This window comes from Meriones unguiculatus, chromosome 17 (assembly GCF_030254825.1).
Source record: "Meriones unguiculatus strain TT.TT164.6M chromosome 17, Bangor_MerUng_6.1, whole genome shotgun sequence".
Taxonomy (NCBI): domain Eukaryota; kingdom Metazoa; phylum Chordata; class Mammalia; order Rodentia; family Muridae; genus Meriones; species Meriones unguiculatus.
The window spans coordinates 5,523,417-5,542,776 of record NC_083364.1 but is presented as its reverse complement, the minus strand read 5'-3'; the positions used below and the strand labels follow the sequence as shown (position 1 = coordinate 5,542,776).

Below are 19,360 nucleotides of genomic sequence, written 5' to 3'. Positions count from 1 at the left end.
ACAGCTGGGGCTGGCTGTCAGAGCTGAAGGGTCAACGCTAGGGGGTGCAGGAGGTGTAAGAGGCAGCACTGTGTGGGTTGTGGGTTTGAAGCTCACCAGGAAGTGAAGCCGCCAGGAAGGGCGGGCAGGGTCAAGAGTTCTGGGGAACAGCAGAAGGGGCCTTCTGAAGTCTAGGGGCTGCGGGGTCATGGGCTTCAGGGTCAGAGGTGGTTGTTAGTCTGGCAAGGCAGGTCTGTCTGCGCAACATGCATGCCCAAAGGCAGTTAGCTATAGCCACCGTAAGAGCAGAAGTCAGACGACATGAGGTGGCCAAGCAGGCTCTGAGCCGACTCAGGAAGCTGGCAGAGAGAGTGGGTGACCCTGAACTCCGAGATGGCATCCAGGCCTCACTGGACAGTGTAAGAGGTAAGAGATGCATCGAACCCTAACTTGGCTGCTTTGGGACCAGCACTGGATACAGAAATGCTTAGCGGTGTCTAAACATAGGATTTAACTGTTCAAGCAGCCACTTCCTAGTTGTTAAGACGGAGCTGGGGCTCAGGAAAGAAGACATTTGGAGAGGATGGGAAAAGGCATGGGGGGTGTGTGTGTGTATTATTATTCCTCTTTCCAAAAATGCCCTCTGAACAAAATGCAGGTCACTGTGGAGCTGACCTTGGCAGCAGAGAGTGGATAGCATTGGAGAGACAGATTGTAACAGACCCATTAGACCCATTAGTGGTCTCTGTCTGGGGAGTCCAGAACAGGAAGCAGTCAGGGCAGGAGGTTCTGGGACTTGATATTTGCTTATTCCCAGGACCCGGTCAAGATCAGTGACCTCTTGTTCTCCAGCAGTAGAGAAATACACAGAGAAGTGTGTGTGCGTGTGTATGTGCGCGTGCATAAGTGTACAGACACACTAACCCGTAAAGCCCCACGCTTTGTACAGTTCCCTGTAGCGAGGCCCCCAGGACTTGGCTCGGTCGCCTCTCCTGCGTGCCCGTTTTTGCCTTCCCCTCTACCTCCTTCCGTTCTACCTTCTTAGTTTCATTAGAGTAAGTGTTGACAGCACAGGGAGGAAGTGCTGTCATGGCAACACCATCCGCCACATCCTTCTGCCTACTGTAGCCTGGGGTCCTGTGGTGGAGTCCTGGCAAGTCTGTTCTCCATCCACAAGGCCCAGCACTGAGAACTGGGGGACCTGTTATGTTTCCTCTATCTCCAGATGCCAAGAACTCAGAGAAACACTTGTGTCAGGCAGGAGCCCAGATCAGACCCTGATAGGTCCAGTTATCAGTCCTCCTCCATTCTTAGGGAAGGGAGTGTCAATAACAAACAAACAAACAAACTTGTCTCATCAAGGACACCTTCTGACCGGGGGCACGGTTTGGAGGAAGGATTGGTTGGTTTAGGTTTTTGGTGTCACAGTCCCATTTTCCTTCCATGCCTCTCTCTTCTCATCACCCTTCTGAAGCCAGCGTCTCCGCCCCTGCACCCAACCCTTTGATAGGAACAACTCCTGCATCTTCCCTGAGATGCTGAGTGCTGGGAAAGGGAATCCTAGTAGGGAGTTCTACAGAATGCCCACCTCTGACCAAACAAAGACACCCACGTAGTCCTAGAAAGGGAGACAGAGAGCTGGTGTGATGGGGGCACAGCAGTAGTCCTAGCACTGTAGTGTAGTGTAGTGGGAGACTGGAACAGGGCTGAGCGTTCTAGGCGGTCTCAGTGACACAGCCCTAAACCGGCCTCAGACTCAGCTGCATAATGAGCAGCTACCGAAAAGTCTTAGAGAGGAAACTAAAGAGAATGGGGGCTGAGTAGACCCTCTCTCCATATTTCTGTGTGTGGTGGGTAGTGCTCGGATGAAAATGGCCCCCAGGCTTTCTTCATGCCAGGCAAATTTGCTACCACTCTGAATCCCCAGGAGAACACTGTCCGTTTTTGGAGACTACTTTTGGGACCTGCTGTTTACCCCAGGCCACCCCTGGACTCACTGTGTAGCTCAGGCTGACCTTAAACTTTCAGCTGTCCTCCTGCCTCAGCTTCCTCCAAAGGGTGTACCACATCACCTGGCAAGGTTCATTTTTGTAAGTACTTTTTCATAATTTGTTCTACTCTGAGACAGAATTCTGTTCTCACTAAATATGAAGAAAAACCGAGACCACTCCACCCCCAAGTATTAAAAAGCTAGCAACTCCCCCTTATGAAATTGTCTCCTTCGTGGAAAAACTAGGGTGGGTCTCCTGTCCAGAGGATGGTGTCATCTGGCCTGAAGGGCACTCCCTAAGAAACCGCTGACCTCCAAGACAGGATCTGGGAGAGAGTGGATATGGGTCTCTGAAGAACAAAGGGCTCCCCGCCTCCCCGTTCAGCCCCCAACCCTTACCCCCTACCAGGCCGAACCCAGTGCTGGCTCCTGCCTGCAGGAGCCGCCCACGGCAGCTCTTATTATAGTCTTGGCTGCGTCAGGAGGGTGGGACGCCAAATCAAAGGGCCTCCGAGACTCCAGATCCCGGGCAGAGGTCTCCAAGGCTCCAGGGGGACCTTCTTCCTTCCTCCCCTCCCCCTCCATGGGGTCTCAGTCTCTCGTCTGCACGGGCTCAACTGCTCATGTTTCTCTGCCCTCCTGGAGGACAAAGCCTTGAACTCCAAAGCCCCTAGAGGGGTGGGGACACAGCGCAAATGGTGTCCATTCACTCTGCGCCCCCTCCCCCTTTTTAACCTGCCGTAAGAACCTGGCTACATAGACCTCAGGAGACTGAATGGAAACCCCTAAAAGGCCGGCTCCCGCTGGCTCAGTGAGGGGCTCCTTGTGTCCAGGGAGCAAAATCCCCCGCAGGTGGGTAGCCAGGTGTGAGAGTAGCCCCTTCACCAAGCAGTATCCCCTGATTGGTCTACCACCCAGCCTACACACTGATCCCTCCTCTCCGCTTATCCCCGCTGCGGCTTCTGAGGCACTCTTGGAGCTACGGTTGCTATGGAGACTGGATGCATTTTGGAATAAGGGGGGTGTCAATCGGTAGACGCATTTCTTCCACCTTGAGCCGGGGGCCTTTGACTCACGCTGCAGCTCGGTCTCAGAAGCCTTCGTGTCTCCCCTCCAGAGGCAACCCCCCTCCCTTCCTACCCCACTGAGTTCCTTGTTTGTCCCCATCCCTGGGGAACACTTTTCAAGTTCACTCTGGGACAGTCACTCCAAGTTCCAGAGCAGTGAAAGTATTCAGCATGGGGTGGGAGTGGAGGTGGTGTGGGAGAGAGCGCTGGGTGATGAGTAAGGAGACTCATCCAGGTACCCCGAGAAAGAAACGAAAGGGGGTCCTGGGAAGGGATGTCCGGGCTCCTCACCTTCCCATTTCAGCTTTTCCAGAATTGACAGAGACCAAAAGAGTTCTCTCTGTTCCCTGTACCTGTCCAGCCAATAGATCAGATTTTACCTTTGTCCCTAAATGCCACACTCTACATTCGTGTTCCCTAACCTTGGTGTGAGAAAGGAGGGGGCTAGGTAGTTGGTGGAGGGGACTCCAAATCCCAGAAAATCCAGTCCGTGTTTTGGGAGGAAAATCCAGTCCTGGATTTTGTACCACCCTAGCAGACAGCGGTGCTGGGGAGGGGGGAAGAAGAGATGCGGTGGGGGGGCCCGCGGGCCGCCTCCTCCTCAATGTGAGGGGAGCGCCCGGACACAACGCGCATCCGGACGGAGCCGATCCCGGGCGAGCCCCCCCCCACACACACACACGGACTCTTCTCCAGGATCCACGCCCCTCCCCTCCCAGACCCCAGACCCGTGGGTTCCTACCCCTCCCGTTCCCTGTTCCTCCCTCACCGCTTCCAATATCTCCATCCCGAGCATCCTCCCCGCGCTCCTGCGAATCCCCCGCACAGACAGCCCCACTAGTCTACCCGAAAGACCCCCCCTTTCCCACTGCATCCGCGGCCTCTGCCCATTGAGTCCGCATTCCCGCCCCTGCCTCCCCCCACCCCTGCTTCTACCCTAGCCCCCTGTCCCCTTTTCTGCCCCCTTTTCCTTCATCCCCATTTGCCCCCACTACTGTCCTTCCCACCCTCCTCCGCCCATCTCAGCGCCCCCACCCAGGTCGGGGTGCACGGTCCGGCGCGTCTCCCTGGAGCAGCACCAAGGTCCCGGGGCTCCAAGGGGGTGGGGGCACAGGGCGGGGAGCATGGGGAGGGGGCGCCCCATGTGATGGGAGGGGGGCGCAAGAGGAGGCGGCGGAGGCGGCGGCGACAGCGGAGCCGGGCCGGGGGCTCAGCGGGGTCCGGGGGCTGGGGGCAGCGAGCAGGGCGGCCCCATGGCCGGGCCCCCCTGAGGCAGTCCCGGGGAGTCCCCTCCCCTCCCCAGCTCGGGGGTCTCCGGGCCCCATGAGCCGGGGCGCGGGCGCGCTTCAGCGCCGGACAACGACCTACCTCATCTCGCTGACGCTGGTCAAGCTCGAGTCGGTGCCTCCGCCTCCGCCTTCTCCGTCTGCGGCCGCGGCCGGCGCCCCCGGGACCAGGGGTTCCGAGCCCCGAGACCCCGGCAGCCCCCGAGGCGCGGAGGAGCCCGGCAAGAAGCGGCACGGTCTCTTCCACCGGCAGGATGCGCTGTGGATCAGCACCAGCAGCGCGGGCGCCGGCGGCGCGGAGCCCCCCGCGCTGTCCCCGGCTCCGGCCAGTCCGGCTCGCCCGGTCTCCCCGGCCCCGGGCCGCCGGCTGTCCCTCTGGGCCGCCCCTCCGGGACCCCCGCTCCCCGGGGGGCTGAGCCCGGACTCCAAGCCGGGGGGCGCCCCCTCTTCCCGGCGCCCTCTGCTCAGCAGCCCGAGCTGGGGAGGTCCGGAACCCGAGGGCCGGACGGGCGGCGGCGTCCCAGGCTCGTCCTCCCCGCATCCCGGCACCGGTAGCCGAAGGCTCAAGGTGGCGCCTCCTCCGCCGGCTCCCAAGCCTTTCAAGACCGTGACCACTAGTGGAGCCAAGGCCGGCGGGGGCAAGGGCGCGGGGAGCCGCCTGTCATGGCCCGAAAGCGAGGGCAAGCCCAGGGTCAAGGGGTCAAAGAGCACCGCCGGGACTGGAGCTTCTGCCCCTGCGGCCGGCGGGGGAGGGGGCGCTGCAGTCACGACCTCTGGTGGGGTCGGGGCTGGGGCCGGCGCGAGAGGGAAGCTGTCCCCTCGGAAAGGCAAGAGTAAGACCTTGGACAATAGTGACTTGCACCCAGGACCCACCGCCGGCTCTCCTCCGCTCACCGTGCCCGCAACCCCACTTCCAGCTACTTCTGTCACTGCCGCCTCCACGCAGCCCCTCGGGCCTGCACCCCCTATCACTCTGGAGCCTCCAGCTCCAGGGCTGAAAAGGGGCCGGGAGGGCGGCCGGGCGTCCACTCGTGACCGCAAGATGCTCAAGTTCATCAGCGGTATCTTCACCAAGAGCACAGGGGGGCCCCCCGGCCCCGGGCCCCTTCCCGGACCCCAAGGCCTGTCTTCCAGCAGCGGGTCCAGGGAGCTGCTGGGCGCAGAGCTACGTGCCTCCCCTAGTGAGTAGGAAGGGGTCGGGGCCTGAGACACCTGGAGGCTGCAGGGTGGGGGTGGGGAGACGCCGTGCACGGACGGGGGGGGGTAGGCTCGCTCCTTCCCCAGGCGCCGAGGCCAGGGATAGGGCTCTCGAGACGTGACTTGAGTGTTTGGAGAGTGTACTTCCTGGGAAAGGATGGCCTTGGTCGATGCCTCCTGGAGACAGTCACCCACAGAAGCCTCAGACCCCAACCCCGGCCCTGGCCGGGTTCTGGAAGCAAGGCGGTAGTGGGTTTGCCTTGAGTGTGGGAGACGCTGGAGGTGCAGGGCATGTGGGAGCCTCAGTTTCCCCGGAGTAACAGGCACAGGTGGCGTGACAAGTGACCTTGCATCAGTTCCTCGCCAGAGACAGCTCTGGGAGAGCGGGTGCTGGCCTCCCCAGGCCCGGGGGGACTGCTCTGGAGTGGGCGGGGGCTGGGGCGTGCGGATTTAGCTAGCAGCGGAGAGGGGGCCGGTAGGAAGCCTGGCTCCCTGCACTACCCGCCCCCGCCCTCCCGAGTGAGTCAGGGGGCGGAACGGCTGCACAGACAATCCCTACCCCGGGAGACCTGGAGGCCTCAGGGAGGCGCTTTATTTATTTATTTCTCCCGAGGGTGCCTTTAGTATTATTTCCTGACTGGGAGAGACAGGCGCGTGGGGTGGGGGGGTGCGACGGACCAGACATTCCCTGGAGGGGAGGCGGGTCTGGAAGCGGGGGCGGCCGCGGGGGTTTGGCTCCGGAGCGGGTGGGAGCAGATGGCTCCGGATCCCCGAGTTCCCGCCGCAGCTGCGGCGCCCCGGGAACGTCCGGCGGTGTCAGGCGCGGGGGCTGGACCCGGCGCGAGCGAGAATATTTCCTCCCCGAGCCTCTGGTTTCTTTCTGCTTGGGGATGGAGCTTTACCCCGCAGTTCTCTCGGAGGCCATGGAAATGTAGGCAGAGGAAAATCCCAAGTTCTGTCCCCTTGACTGATGGACAGGGGTTACAACTACCTGTGCCACTGACCTTGAAAAAAACGGCAGGAAAGCCCCCTCCTACCTTCTCTCCGGTGAAATGGAGATGGAAGAAGATCCACTCCCTTTAGGCCCTCCCTCGCGGATCTGCCCCAAGAATGTTAGGTGTGTCCCTGTGGCCTGTGCAGCGGCAGGAGAGGCTAGGAAAGTCCTGGTCTGCTCGGGGCAAGGACCCACGTTGGGGACGTGTTTAAGGGAGAAGCCAGCTGAAGTATTTTTGTCTTGCTAGCTCTGTTGCTAAGCAACCACTGAGCAGTGGCAACAGCTGTGCGGAGAGCAGGGGCTGGGATGGGAGGACTGGGGACACTCCAAGACCCGAGGCAGGGCAGGCAGGGTGCTAGGGGTCAGGTGAGCCGCTTGGGAAGAGTGGCTGAGGGCTGGGAGTCTCCCAGGCCGAGCCTCCCATCTTACCGCATCCTTCCCTTTTCAGAGGCTGTGGTCAATAGCCAGGAATGGACTTTGAGCCGCTCCATTCCCGAACTGCGCCTGGTAGGTAACACCGCCTTTTGGTCTGCAGGGAAAGTTTGCCTGCTCCCTTCCCCTTCCCTCCCTACAGAACCGAGAACTGAGGGGGCTGCTCATTACTCTACAACTTCTCTGGTCTTCATGCTGTCTCTCCATTTGTCCAGGCTTCTCATGTCTGGCATTAAAAAAAAACAAAACAACACAGAACCTCTTGATGTGTTGCTTAGAACTGGGCAAAACTTTCAGTTAATGCCTAGGTCTATACCATGCTACACAAACAGGTTCAAAGGGTTTGCTAAATGACACATGAAAAGCGGTCTTTGCTGGGCAAGGTGGTGCATGCTTATAATCCCAGCACTCAGAGGCAGAGGCAGGCAGATCTCAGAGAGTTCGAGGCCAGCCTGATCAATAAAGCAAGCTCCAGGACAGCCAGGGCTACACAGAGACACCCTGTCTCAAAAACAAAAAAGGAGGTGTGTGTGGTCTACTTGGGCCATGGGACCATGACTGGAGGCTCTGGAGGTCCGTCTTTGGTGGCATAATACTGCCAGTTCCTATGGGCTCTGACATGAGCAGAATAAGTGTCTTGCTTTTTTTTTTTCTTTTAGTTTTTCGAGACAGGGTTTCTCTGTCGCCTTGGCTGTCCTGCATTCCCTCTTAAAAAGTATTTATTTTATTACATTAGTCTGCCTTCATGTATGTCAGTGTGAGAGTGTCAGATCTACAACTGTAATTGCAGACAGTTGTGAGCTGCCATGTGGTGGCTGGAAATTGAACTCAGGTCCTTTGGAACAACAGCCAGTGCTCTTAACCACTGAGCCATCTCTCCAGCCCCCTGGGCTCACTTTTGGAGACCAGACTGGCCTCAAACTCTCAGAGATCTGCCTGCCTCTGCCTCCTGAGCACTGGATTACAGGTGTGTGCCACCACACCCGCCTTTCCTTGCCCTTTCTTAACTCCTGCTGTCTCCATATCTCCCACAGGGTGTGCTGGGTGATGTCAGAAGTGGGAAGTCGTCTCTCATCCACAGATTCCTCACGGGTTCATACCAGGTGCTGGAGAAGACTGAGAGTGAGTTCTCAGAAACCACAGGAAGCTAAGGCTGGGGCCAGGGAGCCACCAGAAAGACCAGTGCCTGGGCAGGTCCAAGTTGGGTCCAGGCACAAGAGCTAAGTTCAGGGACTATGGAAGGTTTGGTGACACCCCTCTGAGCACTTTGCCACTCTCCTGGGCAGGCGAGCAGTACAAGAAGGAGATGCTGGTGGACGGCCAAACTCATCTGGTGCTGATCCGAGAGGAAGCAGGAGCACCTGATACCAAGGTGAGGCGTGCAGGCAGGGCAATGGCAGGCTGCTTTGCAAAGGGGCCTTGCCGGGAGCCCCTGTGAGTGGCATCCAGAGCAGGTGGCCCGTATGACCCTCTGTTTGCCCTCTCATCCCCTGCAAGTTCTCAGGCTGGGTAGATGCGGTGATCTTCGTCTTCAGCCTGGAGGACGAGAGCAGCTTCCAGGCCGTGAGCCGCCTCCATGGGCAGCTGAGCTCCCTGCGAGGGGAGGGCCGAGGAGGTCTGGCCCTGGCTCTGGTGGGGACTCAAGGTAAGGAGGAAGTGTGAAAGCCATCCTTTTAAAGTAGGATGCCCCCCACCCCAGTGTTGTCCACCATAGTTGCCAAATTGGCAAGCTATCTGAACTGGCTACTTAGATTCCAGCAACCCTCTAGAGGGAGCCTGATGTCCAAATAAGGAAGTGATGAACCAAACAAGGTCTGAGCTGAGAAAAGAGGACAGCCTGGGAGGGAAAGGCAGCTGTAAGGGCCATCTCTGATCCCCTCTGGAGATGTCCGTCACCTACCCTGTGCTCACATCACCATTTCTGACGCCACTACCTCAAAACACACAGAAAATGCCAAGTCCTCCTTTGGATGGAAAGCCTTTCCCTTCAGCTGGGTCAGGCTGACACTGTTGCAGGGAAATTTCTCTGCAAACAGAGGAAACAAGGAAATCTGGAGGCAATCAGGTGGGCAGAAAACTTTCAGTTCTCCTAGTAGTAGCTCAGAAGCAATCAGACTGTGAGCGACAGGAGGAGCGCTGTCACCATCCCTCTGCTCAGCTGCCAGGACGATCCAGGCGGCTGCACATGCCGCTGCCAGTGCTGGCCTCCACCTGCCTCTCACTTCCTGGTTTCTGACTGTACGATGAACAGCCCACCTGGTACCTGTAGGCATCCAACTCTCCCAGGCTGGTGTCCTGTCACTCAGGTCTCAAATTCAGCGATTTCTCAGGATGTTTATCAGCTGTGAATTCCAGTTGTTGTCAGGAAGCTCCGCTCAGCCTCTGAGGTATTGCCTGAAAGCACAGGTGCACGCGTGCTAGCGCGCACGCGCGTGCGCGCGCGCACACACACACACACACACACACACACAGGCACGCACAGGGCCCTGTATTCACAAAGGGCCTGCCCACTCGAGGACAGGCGCTCTTCCACACTCAGCTCTAAGAGGTCTAGCTTGGGCTCCAAACAATGGTAAAGGGAACCATGAACGTTGGAGGAAAGGTACCTCACCAGTCCTGCCCGCTTTCCTGTCCCCTCAGACAGGATCAGCGCATCCTCTCCTCGAGTGGTGGGTGATGCTCGCGCGAGGGCTCTGTGCACAGACATGAAACGCTGCAGCTACTATGAGACCTGTGCGACGTACGGGCTGAATGTGGACCGGGTCTTCCAGGAGGGTGAGTCCCCAGCATCTGACAGCAGAGAGCTGGAGATACCATGGTATTCCAGAGGCCAGTATCGAGTTCCATGTTTCCCAGTGACGGGAAGTTGGCCCCCGAGAGGGAAGAGGAGCCTACGGAATTTGTGTCAGTGAATTCACTGGTTCTTTCTGGGAGGATCTGGCTAGACCACAGGTGGCACAGAGGCCCTGGGGACAGGAAGTTGGGGCTATATTATCTCCTGGGGACTTCTCAGGGGAGGGTGTGGGTATCCAACCCCCATTTCCTTCAGTGGCCCAGAAGGTGGTGACCTTACGCAAACAGCAGCAGCTCCTGGCCGCCTGCAAGTCTCTGCCCAGCTCGCCCAGCCACTCAGCTGCTTCCACTCCTGTAGCTGGGCAGGTGAGATGTGGGGTCAGAGGCTGATGCCAACCTTAAAGGAGGTGGGGAGGCCGGTAGGATTAGAAGAGAGATGGCTCAGCAAGGCATGGAGGCACACACTTTTAATCCCAGTGCTCAGGAGGCAGAGGCAGGCAGATCTCTGAGTTCGAGGCCAACCTGGTCTACAGAGTGATTCCAGAACAGCCAGGACTACACAGAACAACCCTGTCAAAAAAAAAAGAGAGAGAGAGAGAGAGAGAGAGAGAGGAAAGAAGGAAAGAAGGAAAGAAAGAAAGAAAGAAAGAAAGGAAAAAGGAAGCAACATTGAACTGGAACTCAGCCAGCCCCAGTTGCACAGTACAGCGCTCAGGAAGTCAAACTTCACAGACCTTAAAGCAGTGTGAGAATGCTAGGGAGATTTGTGTTGCTGGTGGCAATATGGGGGAATAATGAGGACGGCAGGGAAGGCCTCATGCCTGGATGCTAAATTCTGCTGACTCCTCCAGGCTAGCAACGGGGGCCACACCAGTGACTACTCTTCTTCCCTCCCATCCTCACCCAACGTTGGACATCGGGAGCTCCGTGCCGATGTGGCTGCAGTGGCTGGGTTGAGCACCCCAGGGTCCCTGCACCGAGCAGCTAAGCGAAGGACCAGCCTTTTTGCGGTATTGGACGTGTTGACCCCTTTTCCTTCTGTCGTGTTGCCTGCCCATCATGCTTAGTCTCTAGTTCCCTCTGTGGGACTCGTCCTCTTTCTCTTCACCATCCTTCTGTCCCCCCCCCCCCGGCTAATTCCAGTCATCATTCCAGAACCGTCGGGGCAGTGATTCCGAGAAGCGCAGCTTAGACAGTCGGGGAGAGACGACAGGCAGTGGGCGAGCCATCCCCATTAAACAGGTAAGAGGGTTAGGAACTGAAGAAAGGTTCAAAGCAGCTGCTCTTAGCCGGCTCTTCTCCCACACGCCTTCCTGTTTTCCAGAGCTTCCTGCTGAAGCGAAGTGGCAATTCCTTGAACAAAGAATGGAAGAAGAAATATGTGACTCTGTCCAGCAACGGCTTTCTGCTCTACCATCCCAGCATCAATGTGAGTAGCAGAGGTGGTCATCACTGGAAAACTGTGGACATCCCTCTGGTTCTTTCTATGCCTCTGAAAAGTCTCCACACCATTTCTGGGAAGCTTTAGTCCTGCTCTCTTAGGTTCAGCACCTAGGTTTAGAGCCCACCATCTGTCCTTGCTGGGGACAGGAGGGTAAATTCTCTACCCTCAAGAACTTGTACTCTAGTGGGTGAGTACCAAGGATGGCCTGTCCTTGGCCTGCCATGCAGGGAGTGCGCCCAGGCCAAGTCTGACAGGCCTCCTCCTCCAGGCTCTTCCTAACCCAGTCAGCTCCTAGGGCCCCTTTCTACCCCTTTCTAATTCTCAGCACCTCCAAAGACCAGAACTGCCCCCTCGAAACCCTATCTGTACACTGTCTAACGCCGTACTTCTACAGGATTACATCCACAGTACACACGGCAAGGAGATGGACCTGCTACGGACAACAGTCAAAGTCCCGGGCAAGCGGCCCCCAAGGGCCATCTCTGCTTTTGGCCCTTCAGCCAGCATCAATGGGTTGGTTAAGGACATGAGCGCCGTCCAGATGGGTGAAGGCCCTGGTGAGTGGGGCCCATTACATGGGGGCAGGGGAAGAGGCAGGGAACAGTGGTGGGGTCAGGAAGGAGTTGGGGCTACAGTGGCTGTGTGGGGTGGGGGCTGATCAAGACGGAGGACTGGGAGACAGGTTCACTGATGTCTCCTCTTCCCCTCCTTACCACAGAAGCATCTACTCCCATGCCAAGCCCCAGCCCCAGTTCGCTGCAGCTTCCAACAGACCAGACATCCAAGCATCTGCTGAAACCAGACCGGAACTTGGCCCGTGCCCTTAGCACTGGTCAGTGCTTCCAGAGCCAAATGGGATGTGCGTGGGAAGTGAAATAAGGTGGAGGCTTAGAGCAGGACTGAGGGACTGAGGGTGTGAGGGACGCTCATACGATGTGTCTGACATGGCAGTGAAGACTAGTTTCCAGACCCAGTCTGCCTGCCTGCTGAGCTCAAGTTTCTGATTTGACATACTACACGGGAGGCAAGCTTCTTGACCTCCTCATGCTTCAGCTTCTGCTCTGCAGGAACTGTCTCTAAGACAGTGGGTTCTCAACCTGTGGGTCACTGACCCCTTTGGCAAACCTTTATCTCCAAAAATCCTTACATTATGATTCATAACAGTAGAAAAATTACAGCTATGAATTTTATGGTTACAGGGATAATTTTATGGTTGGGGGTCACCACAGTATAAGGAGCTGTATTAAAGGGCTGCGGCATTTGGAAGATTGGGAACCACTGAGGACCTTAACTAGCACATCAGTGTTTGAAATGTTTGGAGAGTATATCTACAAATAATACACATATATGATATGCACACATGCATAAACAAGAAGCAACTGTAATAAATGTTCTTCACAACAACTTACCAGGTAGAGATTATTATCCACAGTTTAGGAATGAAAAAAGTAAGGCTCAGAAGGTTAATGAGCTTGCTCAAAGAGCTCCAGGTCAATAAGTTGCAGTCAGGAGCTGAGTACAGTCGACTCCAAAGCACTCGCTCATCTGCCCACCTCCCCAGGGATGATCCAGGGGCCCTCTTGGATAGTGTCAGCTGAGGAGATAGCCTAAAATGTCAGTTAGTCCAGGGCAGGATACAAGCTATTGGGAAGTCTATGGAAGGGCCACTGAGGCACTGTTCCCCTCCCTTCCTCCCTAAGACTGTACCCCCTCTGGCGACCTCAGCCCCCTGAGTCGGGAGCCCCCACCTTCTCCCATGATGAAGAAGCAGAGGAGGAAGAAGCTGAGCACGCCGTCCAAGACTGAAGGCTCGGCTGTGCAGGCTGAAGGTGAGGTTGCGGTGGGTTGTTCCACTCCCACTCCAGACCCTCACCCCTGTCTCCCCACCCTGCCCTGGCCCCTGTGGAGCAGGAGAAGCGCCTGAATTCAGTGCTTGACTGTCATTACCACTGCACATAACTGCGTGGAGAAAGACGCACACCGACTGGCTCTTGTCCCTGTTCCCCGCCCCTGTTCTTTTCCTCACTCCTAGTTCCTGCCCTCATATGCACTTCTGACCCATTTGTGTATGTAGATAGCACTGCAGCCCCTGAACTCCCAGGCCCTGGTGACTCCCCCTCACTTGCTCTCAGTAACCAGTGACTGGCGGCTCCCTCCAAGAGCCACTGACCACTGACCTGTCCCCTTTTAACAGAACCCACCCACCCTCTCCAGGTCTTCTAAGCCCCAGGGTCCTCATCCCAGCCTCTCCTCCCTTTCCTGCTATCCACACGGATTCTGACACCCCATCCCCCAAAGAGACCAGGTTTCTCTCTGGCCACAGTACCCGACCCCGCCCCTGTCCTCCTCCGGGTGCTCGGACCTGGGTTCCAGACCTGCCTATTCTCACGGCTCTTGGCTTCTGCTCCACTCTGCTCTGGGGCCACTGACTTTAGTTCTGCTTTCTCTCCCCATCTGTCTGTCCTGCTTTGTCTCTGGCACTCTCTGTCACTGTCTATCTCTCCATCTGCCTCCTTCTCTTTTCTCGCTCTCTCTTTCTCTGTTGTGCTCTCCACTCTGTCTCTATCTCCTTCGCTTCGGGAAACCAGCCAAGCGCAAAATGTGGAAACTAAAATCCTTTGGTAGTTTAAGAAATATTTATAAAGCAGGTAACTAGCGGGAGCCGGGAGGGGTGCTAAGCCGGGGTGCAGTGGGGTGGGGTGCCCTGCCTCTCCCTGCATGCGCTGGGCTTCCTGCTGTTCCACCCTTTGCTTCCCTTCCCTCCACTGTCCCCCTCCTAGGGGCTCCAAGGACAACAGGGAGGAAGGGTTTGGGGAAGGCTGCTTGCTTGAACTCTGTCCCTCATGACCTCTCCTGTTCACCCACCCAGAGGAGAACTTTGAGTTCCTGATTGTGTCCAGCACTGGTCAGACATGGCACTTCGAGGCAGCCAGCTTCGAGGAGAGGGATGCCTGGGTTCAGGCCATCGAGAGTCAGATCCTGGCCAGCCTTCAGTGCTGTGAGAGCAGCAAGGTCAAGGTAACCCTTTTGACATTGTTTATGGGGCTGAGGGTCAGAGGGGGTGCTGCGCCGTCAGTGCTAACCTCACTGCCCTTTGCAGCTGCGCACGGACAGTCAAAGCGAAGCTGTGGCCATCCAGGCAATCCGCAACGCAAAGGGAAACTCCACCTGCGTGGACTGTGGAGCCCCCAGTAAGTGAGGGCACAGACTAGAAGTTAGCTGCCCTCTGATGAATGGCGGGGTGGCTTACTGTTGCTTCCTGTCCCCAGACCCCACGTGGGCCAGTTTGAACCTGGGTGCGCTCATTTGCATCGAGTGTTCTGGCATCCACCGGAACCTGGGCACACATCTGTCGCGCGTGCGGTCGCTGGACTTGGATGACTGGCCCCGGGAGCTGACCCTGGTGCTGACGGCAATTGGCAACGACACGGCCAACCGCGTGTGGGAGAGCGACACTCGAGGCCGTGCCAAGCCAACACGCGACTCTTCGAGGTAAAGATAGAGGACTGGCATGGAGGCTGTGCAGCTCCGGGAGGTCCTGATTAGAGGTCCCCTACGACTCTTTCCCTTGGTCCCTGGTACTGCAGGGAGGAGCGTGAGTCGTGGATTCGCGCCAAGTACGAGCAGCTGTTGTTCCTGGCGCCTCTGGGCACCACCGAGGAGCCGCTGGGCCGCCAGCTGTGGGCCGCTGTGCAGGCCCAGGACGTGGCCGCCGTTCTGCTGCTTCTGGCCCACGCGCGACATGGGCCACTCGACACCAGCGTGGAGGACCCACAGCTCCGCTCGCCGCTGCACTTGGCCGCTGAGCTCTCCCACGTTGTCATCACGCAGCTGCTGTTGTGGGTACGTGAGCGGAGAGGTAGGGAAAGGGAGCTTGGAGGTGGGCTTGGAGCCGCCGGGGGGGGGGTGGCGGGGGGGTGGAAGTCCCCTGGGTGGTCCGTGGCCACACGGTTTTTCCTCCTGCAGTACGGCGCGGATGTGGCAGCCCGAGATGCGCAGGGCCGCACGGCACTGTTCTACGCCCGCCAGGCTGGCAGCCAGCTGTGTGCGGACATCCTCCTCCAGCACGGCTGCCCAGGAGAGGGCGGCAGCACCGCCACCACCCCCAGCGCGGCCACCACCCCCAGCATCACCGCCACGCCCAGCCCGAGGCGCAGGAGCAGCGCTGCCAGCTTGGGCCGAGTGGACACCACCATCGCGCTGGTATAGTTGTCCAGCAGCTGGAGAGACACTCCCCACCCCTGCACGGGCCGGGCACGACTACACCGGGTGGACCGCTGGACAGATGCACCCACTCACCTCTCCAGTCTGCACCCCGCCCCATGGGAGCACTTCCTACCCCCTCGTGGGCACAGCCCCGCACGCCTCCCAGGAGACACAGACTCACCTCCCTCTCCCCAGCGAGGCACGGAGACCCTAGCTCGACCTGCCCCTACTCCACCGTGTCCTTACTTGGATTGCCCTGGGTCTACCTGCTGGGAATTTGCGGCTGTGTGGGCTCCAGGGTGCTTGGATTTGCTGGCTCCTGCTCCCTAGGGGCGGGGCGGGGAAGAGATCCAATCCTGCCTTCGCTCTGCAGTCTGGTGGAGGGAGCCAAAACCCAGGCTGGCTCCTGGGGCCACGTTACACCAGAGGGAGGGTTTAGTAATGGGAGCCCTGCGACTTGGGACCAATTTGGGGACCCCACCCCTTCCATGCTGATCTCACTGCCCAGTGAGGGGGAAGGGCAGCGAGGGGCAGGACCCCTGCTGCCCGTGGAGGTGGAGGGGTCCCCAACCCTTTCCGTGAAAGGGACCATGAGGAGTGGGATTCAGATATCCCCCTCTTCCTATCTATGAATGGAAGCTAAAGAGCCAGGGGGAGCCAGAGAGCCCGGGTCCTTCCCCTTACGATCTTGGGGTGGAGGAGAAGGGTTGGAACAGGAGGGGGCTAGAGAGGGGCCTTGTAATTTATTGCTTTGTTCCCCCACATGGGGATGGGGTGGGTAGGGGCGAGGGGAGGGCATTCAGGGTAGGGGAAGCCAGGGGTGGGCTGGGGTGGGCTGGGGTGGGGTGCTCTCGGGTTGTGTCTGTGGCCGTGACTGCGTACCTGTGACTGTGCAGCACCGTGGTGATCTGGGGTAGGGGCACCCCTACAATGGGGCCCCTCCCCAAAATCCTTTCTTTCCAGCCCCTCTCCCACTGGAGCAGCTCCAGGTCTGTTTCTCTATCCTTTGCTCCCCCCAGCCAGGGCTGAGAGGGTGTGCAGTAGCTGGGTTTCAAGGTCCTGGCCCCGTCCCCAGAAAGAGGGAGGCGGAGTGGACGCACCTGGCCCAGCCCTGCCTCCTTTAGTCAACCCAGGCTCTGGGCTGTCTGTGTCAGTGGTTCCGGTCTTTTTTCTTTTTTTCCTGGCTAAACTATTTTATAAAAGACCAGGTAATCGGGGAGTGGAGGGAAGAGGGGGCAGGGGTTGCCCACTCTCACCTCCAAAGCAGGTGGTGTGAATCTTAACAGTAATTAAAGAGGAAGTTGATTTTGTGTAGGGGGTGAGATGCTGGTCTGTTATTGATCAGGCAGCAAGGGTGTGCCTGTCGATGCTGGGCAGCTGGAGACGGAAAGAAGGGCCGGGACGAGGTGCCGGCAGCTCTTGGGCTGGGCTTAGAACAGTCTCCACAGGCACAGAGGAGTTCCAGCCTGGCCCGCCAGGCCTGGGCTTATGAGGTGGGAGCAGCAGCGGGGACCTGATGGCAAAATTGGCACAATCAGTGCTTAACCTGGAAGGAGTTGGAGTGTAGTGTTTGGAGCGACAGGCCTAGGGGCTTGCAGGCTGAGAAGGCAGGATTGTTTTGGTTCAAGAATGAGAATATTTGGTTGGAAACCTGGTACACTGTGCCCTAGCTAGGGGATGTTGGGCAGGTGACCTCAGTGACTTGCACTGAGAGGGCACCTGTAAGTGCTGTGGACCTGGGGAAGAATGTTAACCCGATCCCCGGGCATCACAGCTAATGGGGGGTGGAGGTAGCCGGCACTAGGGGCTGAAAGAGATTCCCCAACATTTACAGGGCCTGTAAATGGCCCACCAGGTCCATGCTAGCTCAGGTAGGCATTTGCCCACTTTTATTGTGACGGTATCCTGAGCTATAGTACCACAGCTCAGCACACAGCCAGCCCTGCTGCTTTTCTGTAGATAAGCACCCAAGCCTGATAAGGGCATGTAGGGTGGTGCTAGAGCAGCAGCTAGAGCAGGTTGGGCATCCACATGTTGTTGTCTACCTTGAGGAATAGGCTGGTGGCACCGCCATCTTTGGGGGAGGTTGATCGTAAACCCTGGTGTCCTCTGAAGTGTTCCTCTGTAAACAAGCCAGTGAACTCACAGGGTCTGATCATAGCTCCAGACATAGGTCTCATCTGGCTGCTGTTCCCCCAGGCTGGGTAATCACCTAGCACCTAGCAGGGACAGACACGGATCAGGCCTGTGGTCAAGAGGGGCAGAGACAGGACAACCTGAGAGACCCCACGGCCTGTCGGTGGAGACCCTTGGTCCCTTTCATCCTTTCCACCTTCTGCTCATAGCAAAAGCTCACATCCTTTCTCAGACGCTTAGGGTGTTAGGGTATAGGGAGGAAACACGGACTCTGGTCATGAAGTCAAAGGATCTGCAGGCCAGTGAGAAACGGTCAGAATGTCAGCAAACTCTACCGCCCAGTGATTGATTTCTTCTAATGGGTTATGTTAGTCTTGTGGGACGGGAGACGAAGTGACAAAACCTCAAGCCCTGGAGGCTGTGGCCCGGTAGGAAGGCGCTCCTGGATTGGGCACAGGCGAGCTGCTGCTCTCTCCTGCCTGTGCAGCTGCCCATGCACTTCCACACGTGGGATCCTGTCCACAAACCTCCCCACCGCCTTCAAATGCCATCTGCCACACACCTGCTGTTTTATTCCTTTTGTTTGCCTTAGCACAGCTGAGGCTGACTGACCTTCATGGGAATTCTGCCAAAAGTCAAAAGAAAGGAAAAAGGAATTATTGAAAGTGCAAGCTGATTCGGTGCAGTAAGGTTTCTACATTTTCTGACCAGGAGGCACCGGTGATAAATGTGCTGAAGCTTTGAGGGTGTCTCCTGCAGCATCACAGCAGCTTTCAGGGTCCCCTAAGGCTCACTTCCACACCCTCATCCCTTCAGAGTGCTGGTTTGTAACCGGCCCATCCTCATTACTGCCCCCTGGTGGCCAGTGCTGTCAGAACCACCATGGCCACTCTCCAGACAGCTAAACTCTCGCCCCACTGCACCATCTATCCCAAGAGACTCTCACGGGTGTGCACAGCAGGACTTGTCTACATTTCAAAACACTTAAGTGTAACAGGCACAGTCAGCACTCGTCCACATTCAGCAAGGTTAGTCCCCAAAGTCCTTCAGTAGTCAGACCTTTCCATCTCCTTCTCTGGGGATGGTGGTGCGTGGCTCCAGCAGGGACACACCCTTCCCAGCTGGGGACGCAAAGGAGAACCTTGACCCTTACTGTCTGAGAGCTTCTACCCTGGGAGAGAACGCAGTGGCCAGAGGGACCCACAGCTGTCCTTGGCCATCAGGAGGAGACTGAAACCCCAGCCCCACCTGTCTCTGGAAGACTGTGCAGCTGGCTTGTGGGTAGCTGCTCTGTCATGGCTGTAGGTGGTTTTCCAAGGATCAGATCAGTAAATAACCGGACACAAACACACACACACACACTGGCTGGCCAGTGGAATCTGGAGTATCCTGCAGGAAGGAGATGGCCGGGGGAGGTCTCTGTGGTACACATTTTGGCCTCCGTGATGTCAGGAGGAAGAGGACCGCGACTGCCCAAGTGATGGAGCTGGTTGGACATAGCCCAGTGGTAAAGCGTCCACCTGGCAGTGCGAGGCCCTGGTGGTGGTTCCCTAGTGTGGCAAACTTTTTCTAGAGATAAGGAAGGGATAGGAGCAGATAGCGAAGAAGGACCTAAGGTCTCCGGTAGCTTTGCCGCTGCTTTTGGGATCCTCTGAGACTCACTTCCAAATCCTCATCCCTTCAGAGCTTGGACGCTAGTTTATAAGATACTGCTGTCCTATGCCTGCTCTGACACTCAGTCTCCATCAGTCCTCCGGAGGCCAGTGCCTGGTCAGTTTACCAAGGAGAGAACACCCTCTCTCCATGCTGGTGGGCCTTGTTCAGCTGTCCTGGCCA

The 19,360-nt window shown here is 57.6% G+C and overlaps 1 protein-coding gene across 4 annotated transcripts; it reads left to right on the top strand.

Moving 5' to 3' along the window:
• Nucleotides 1–230: 230 nt before the first annotated feature.
• Agap2 (ArfGAP with GTPase domain, ankyrin repeat and PH domain 2) lies at nt 231–16,702 on the top strand. 4 transcript variants are annotated; one of them, XM_060370972.1, is made up of 19 exons: nt 231–405; nt 6,962–7,020; nt 7,980–8,067; nt 8,232–8,317; nt 8,443–8,590; nt 9,586–9,720; nt 9,995–10,104; nt 10,590–10,748; nt 10,894–10,980; nt 11,063–11,167; nt 11,577–11,739; nt 11,901–12,014; nt 12,883–13,011; nt 13,771–13,830; nt 14,052–14,200; nt 14,283–14,373; nt 14,452–14,674; nt 14,770–15,025; nt 15,149–16,702. In XM_060370972.1, the coding sequence occupies exons 1-19, from the start codon at nt 246–248 to the stop codon at nt 15,389–15,391; spliced, it is 2,565 nt and encodes an 854-aa protein (XP_060226955.1). In that variant the 5' UTR covers nt 231–245; the 3' UTR covers nt 15,392–16,702. The 4 variants fall into 4 exon arrangements, with proteins under 4 accessions (XP_060226955.1, XP_060226956.1, XP_021513281.1 ...); XM_021657606.2 differs by lacking the exon at nt 231–405 and adding an exon at nt 3,598–5,503; XM_060370973.1 differs by lacking the exon at nt 13,771–13,830.
• Nucleotides 16,703–19,360: the final 2,658 nt, after the last annotated feature.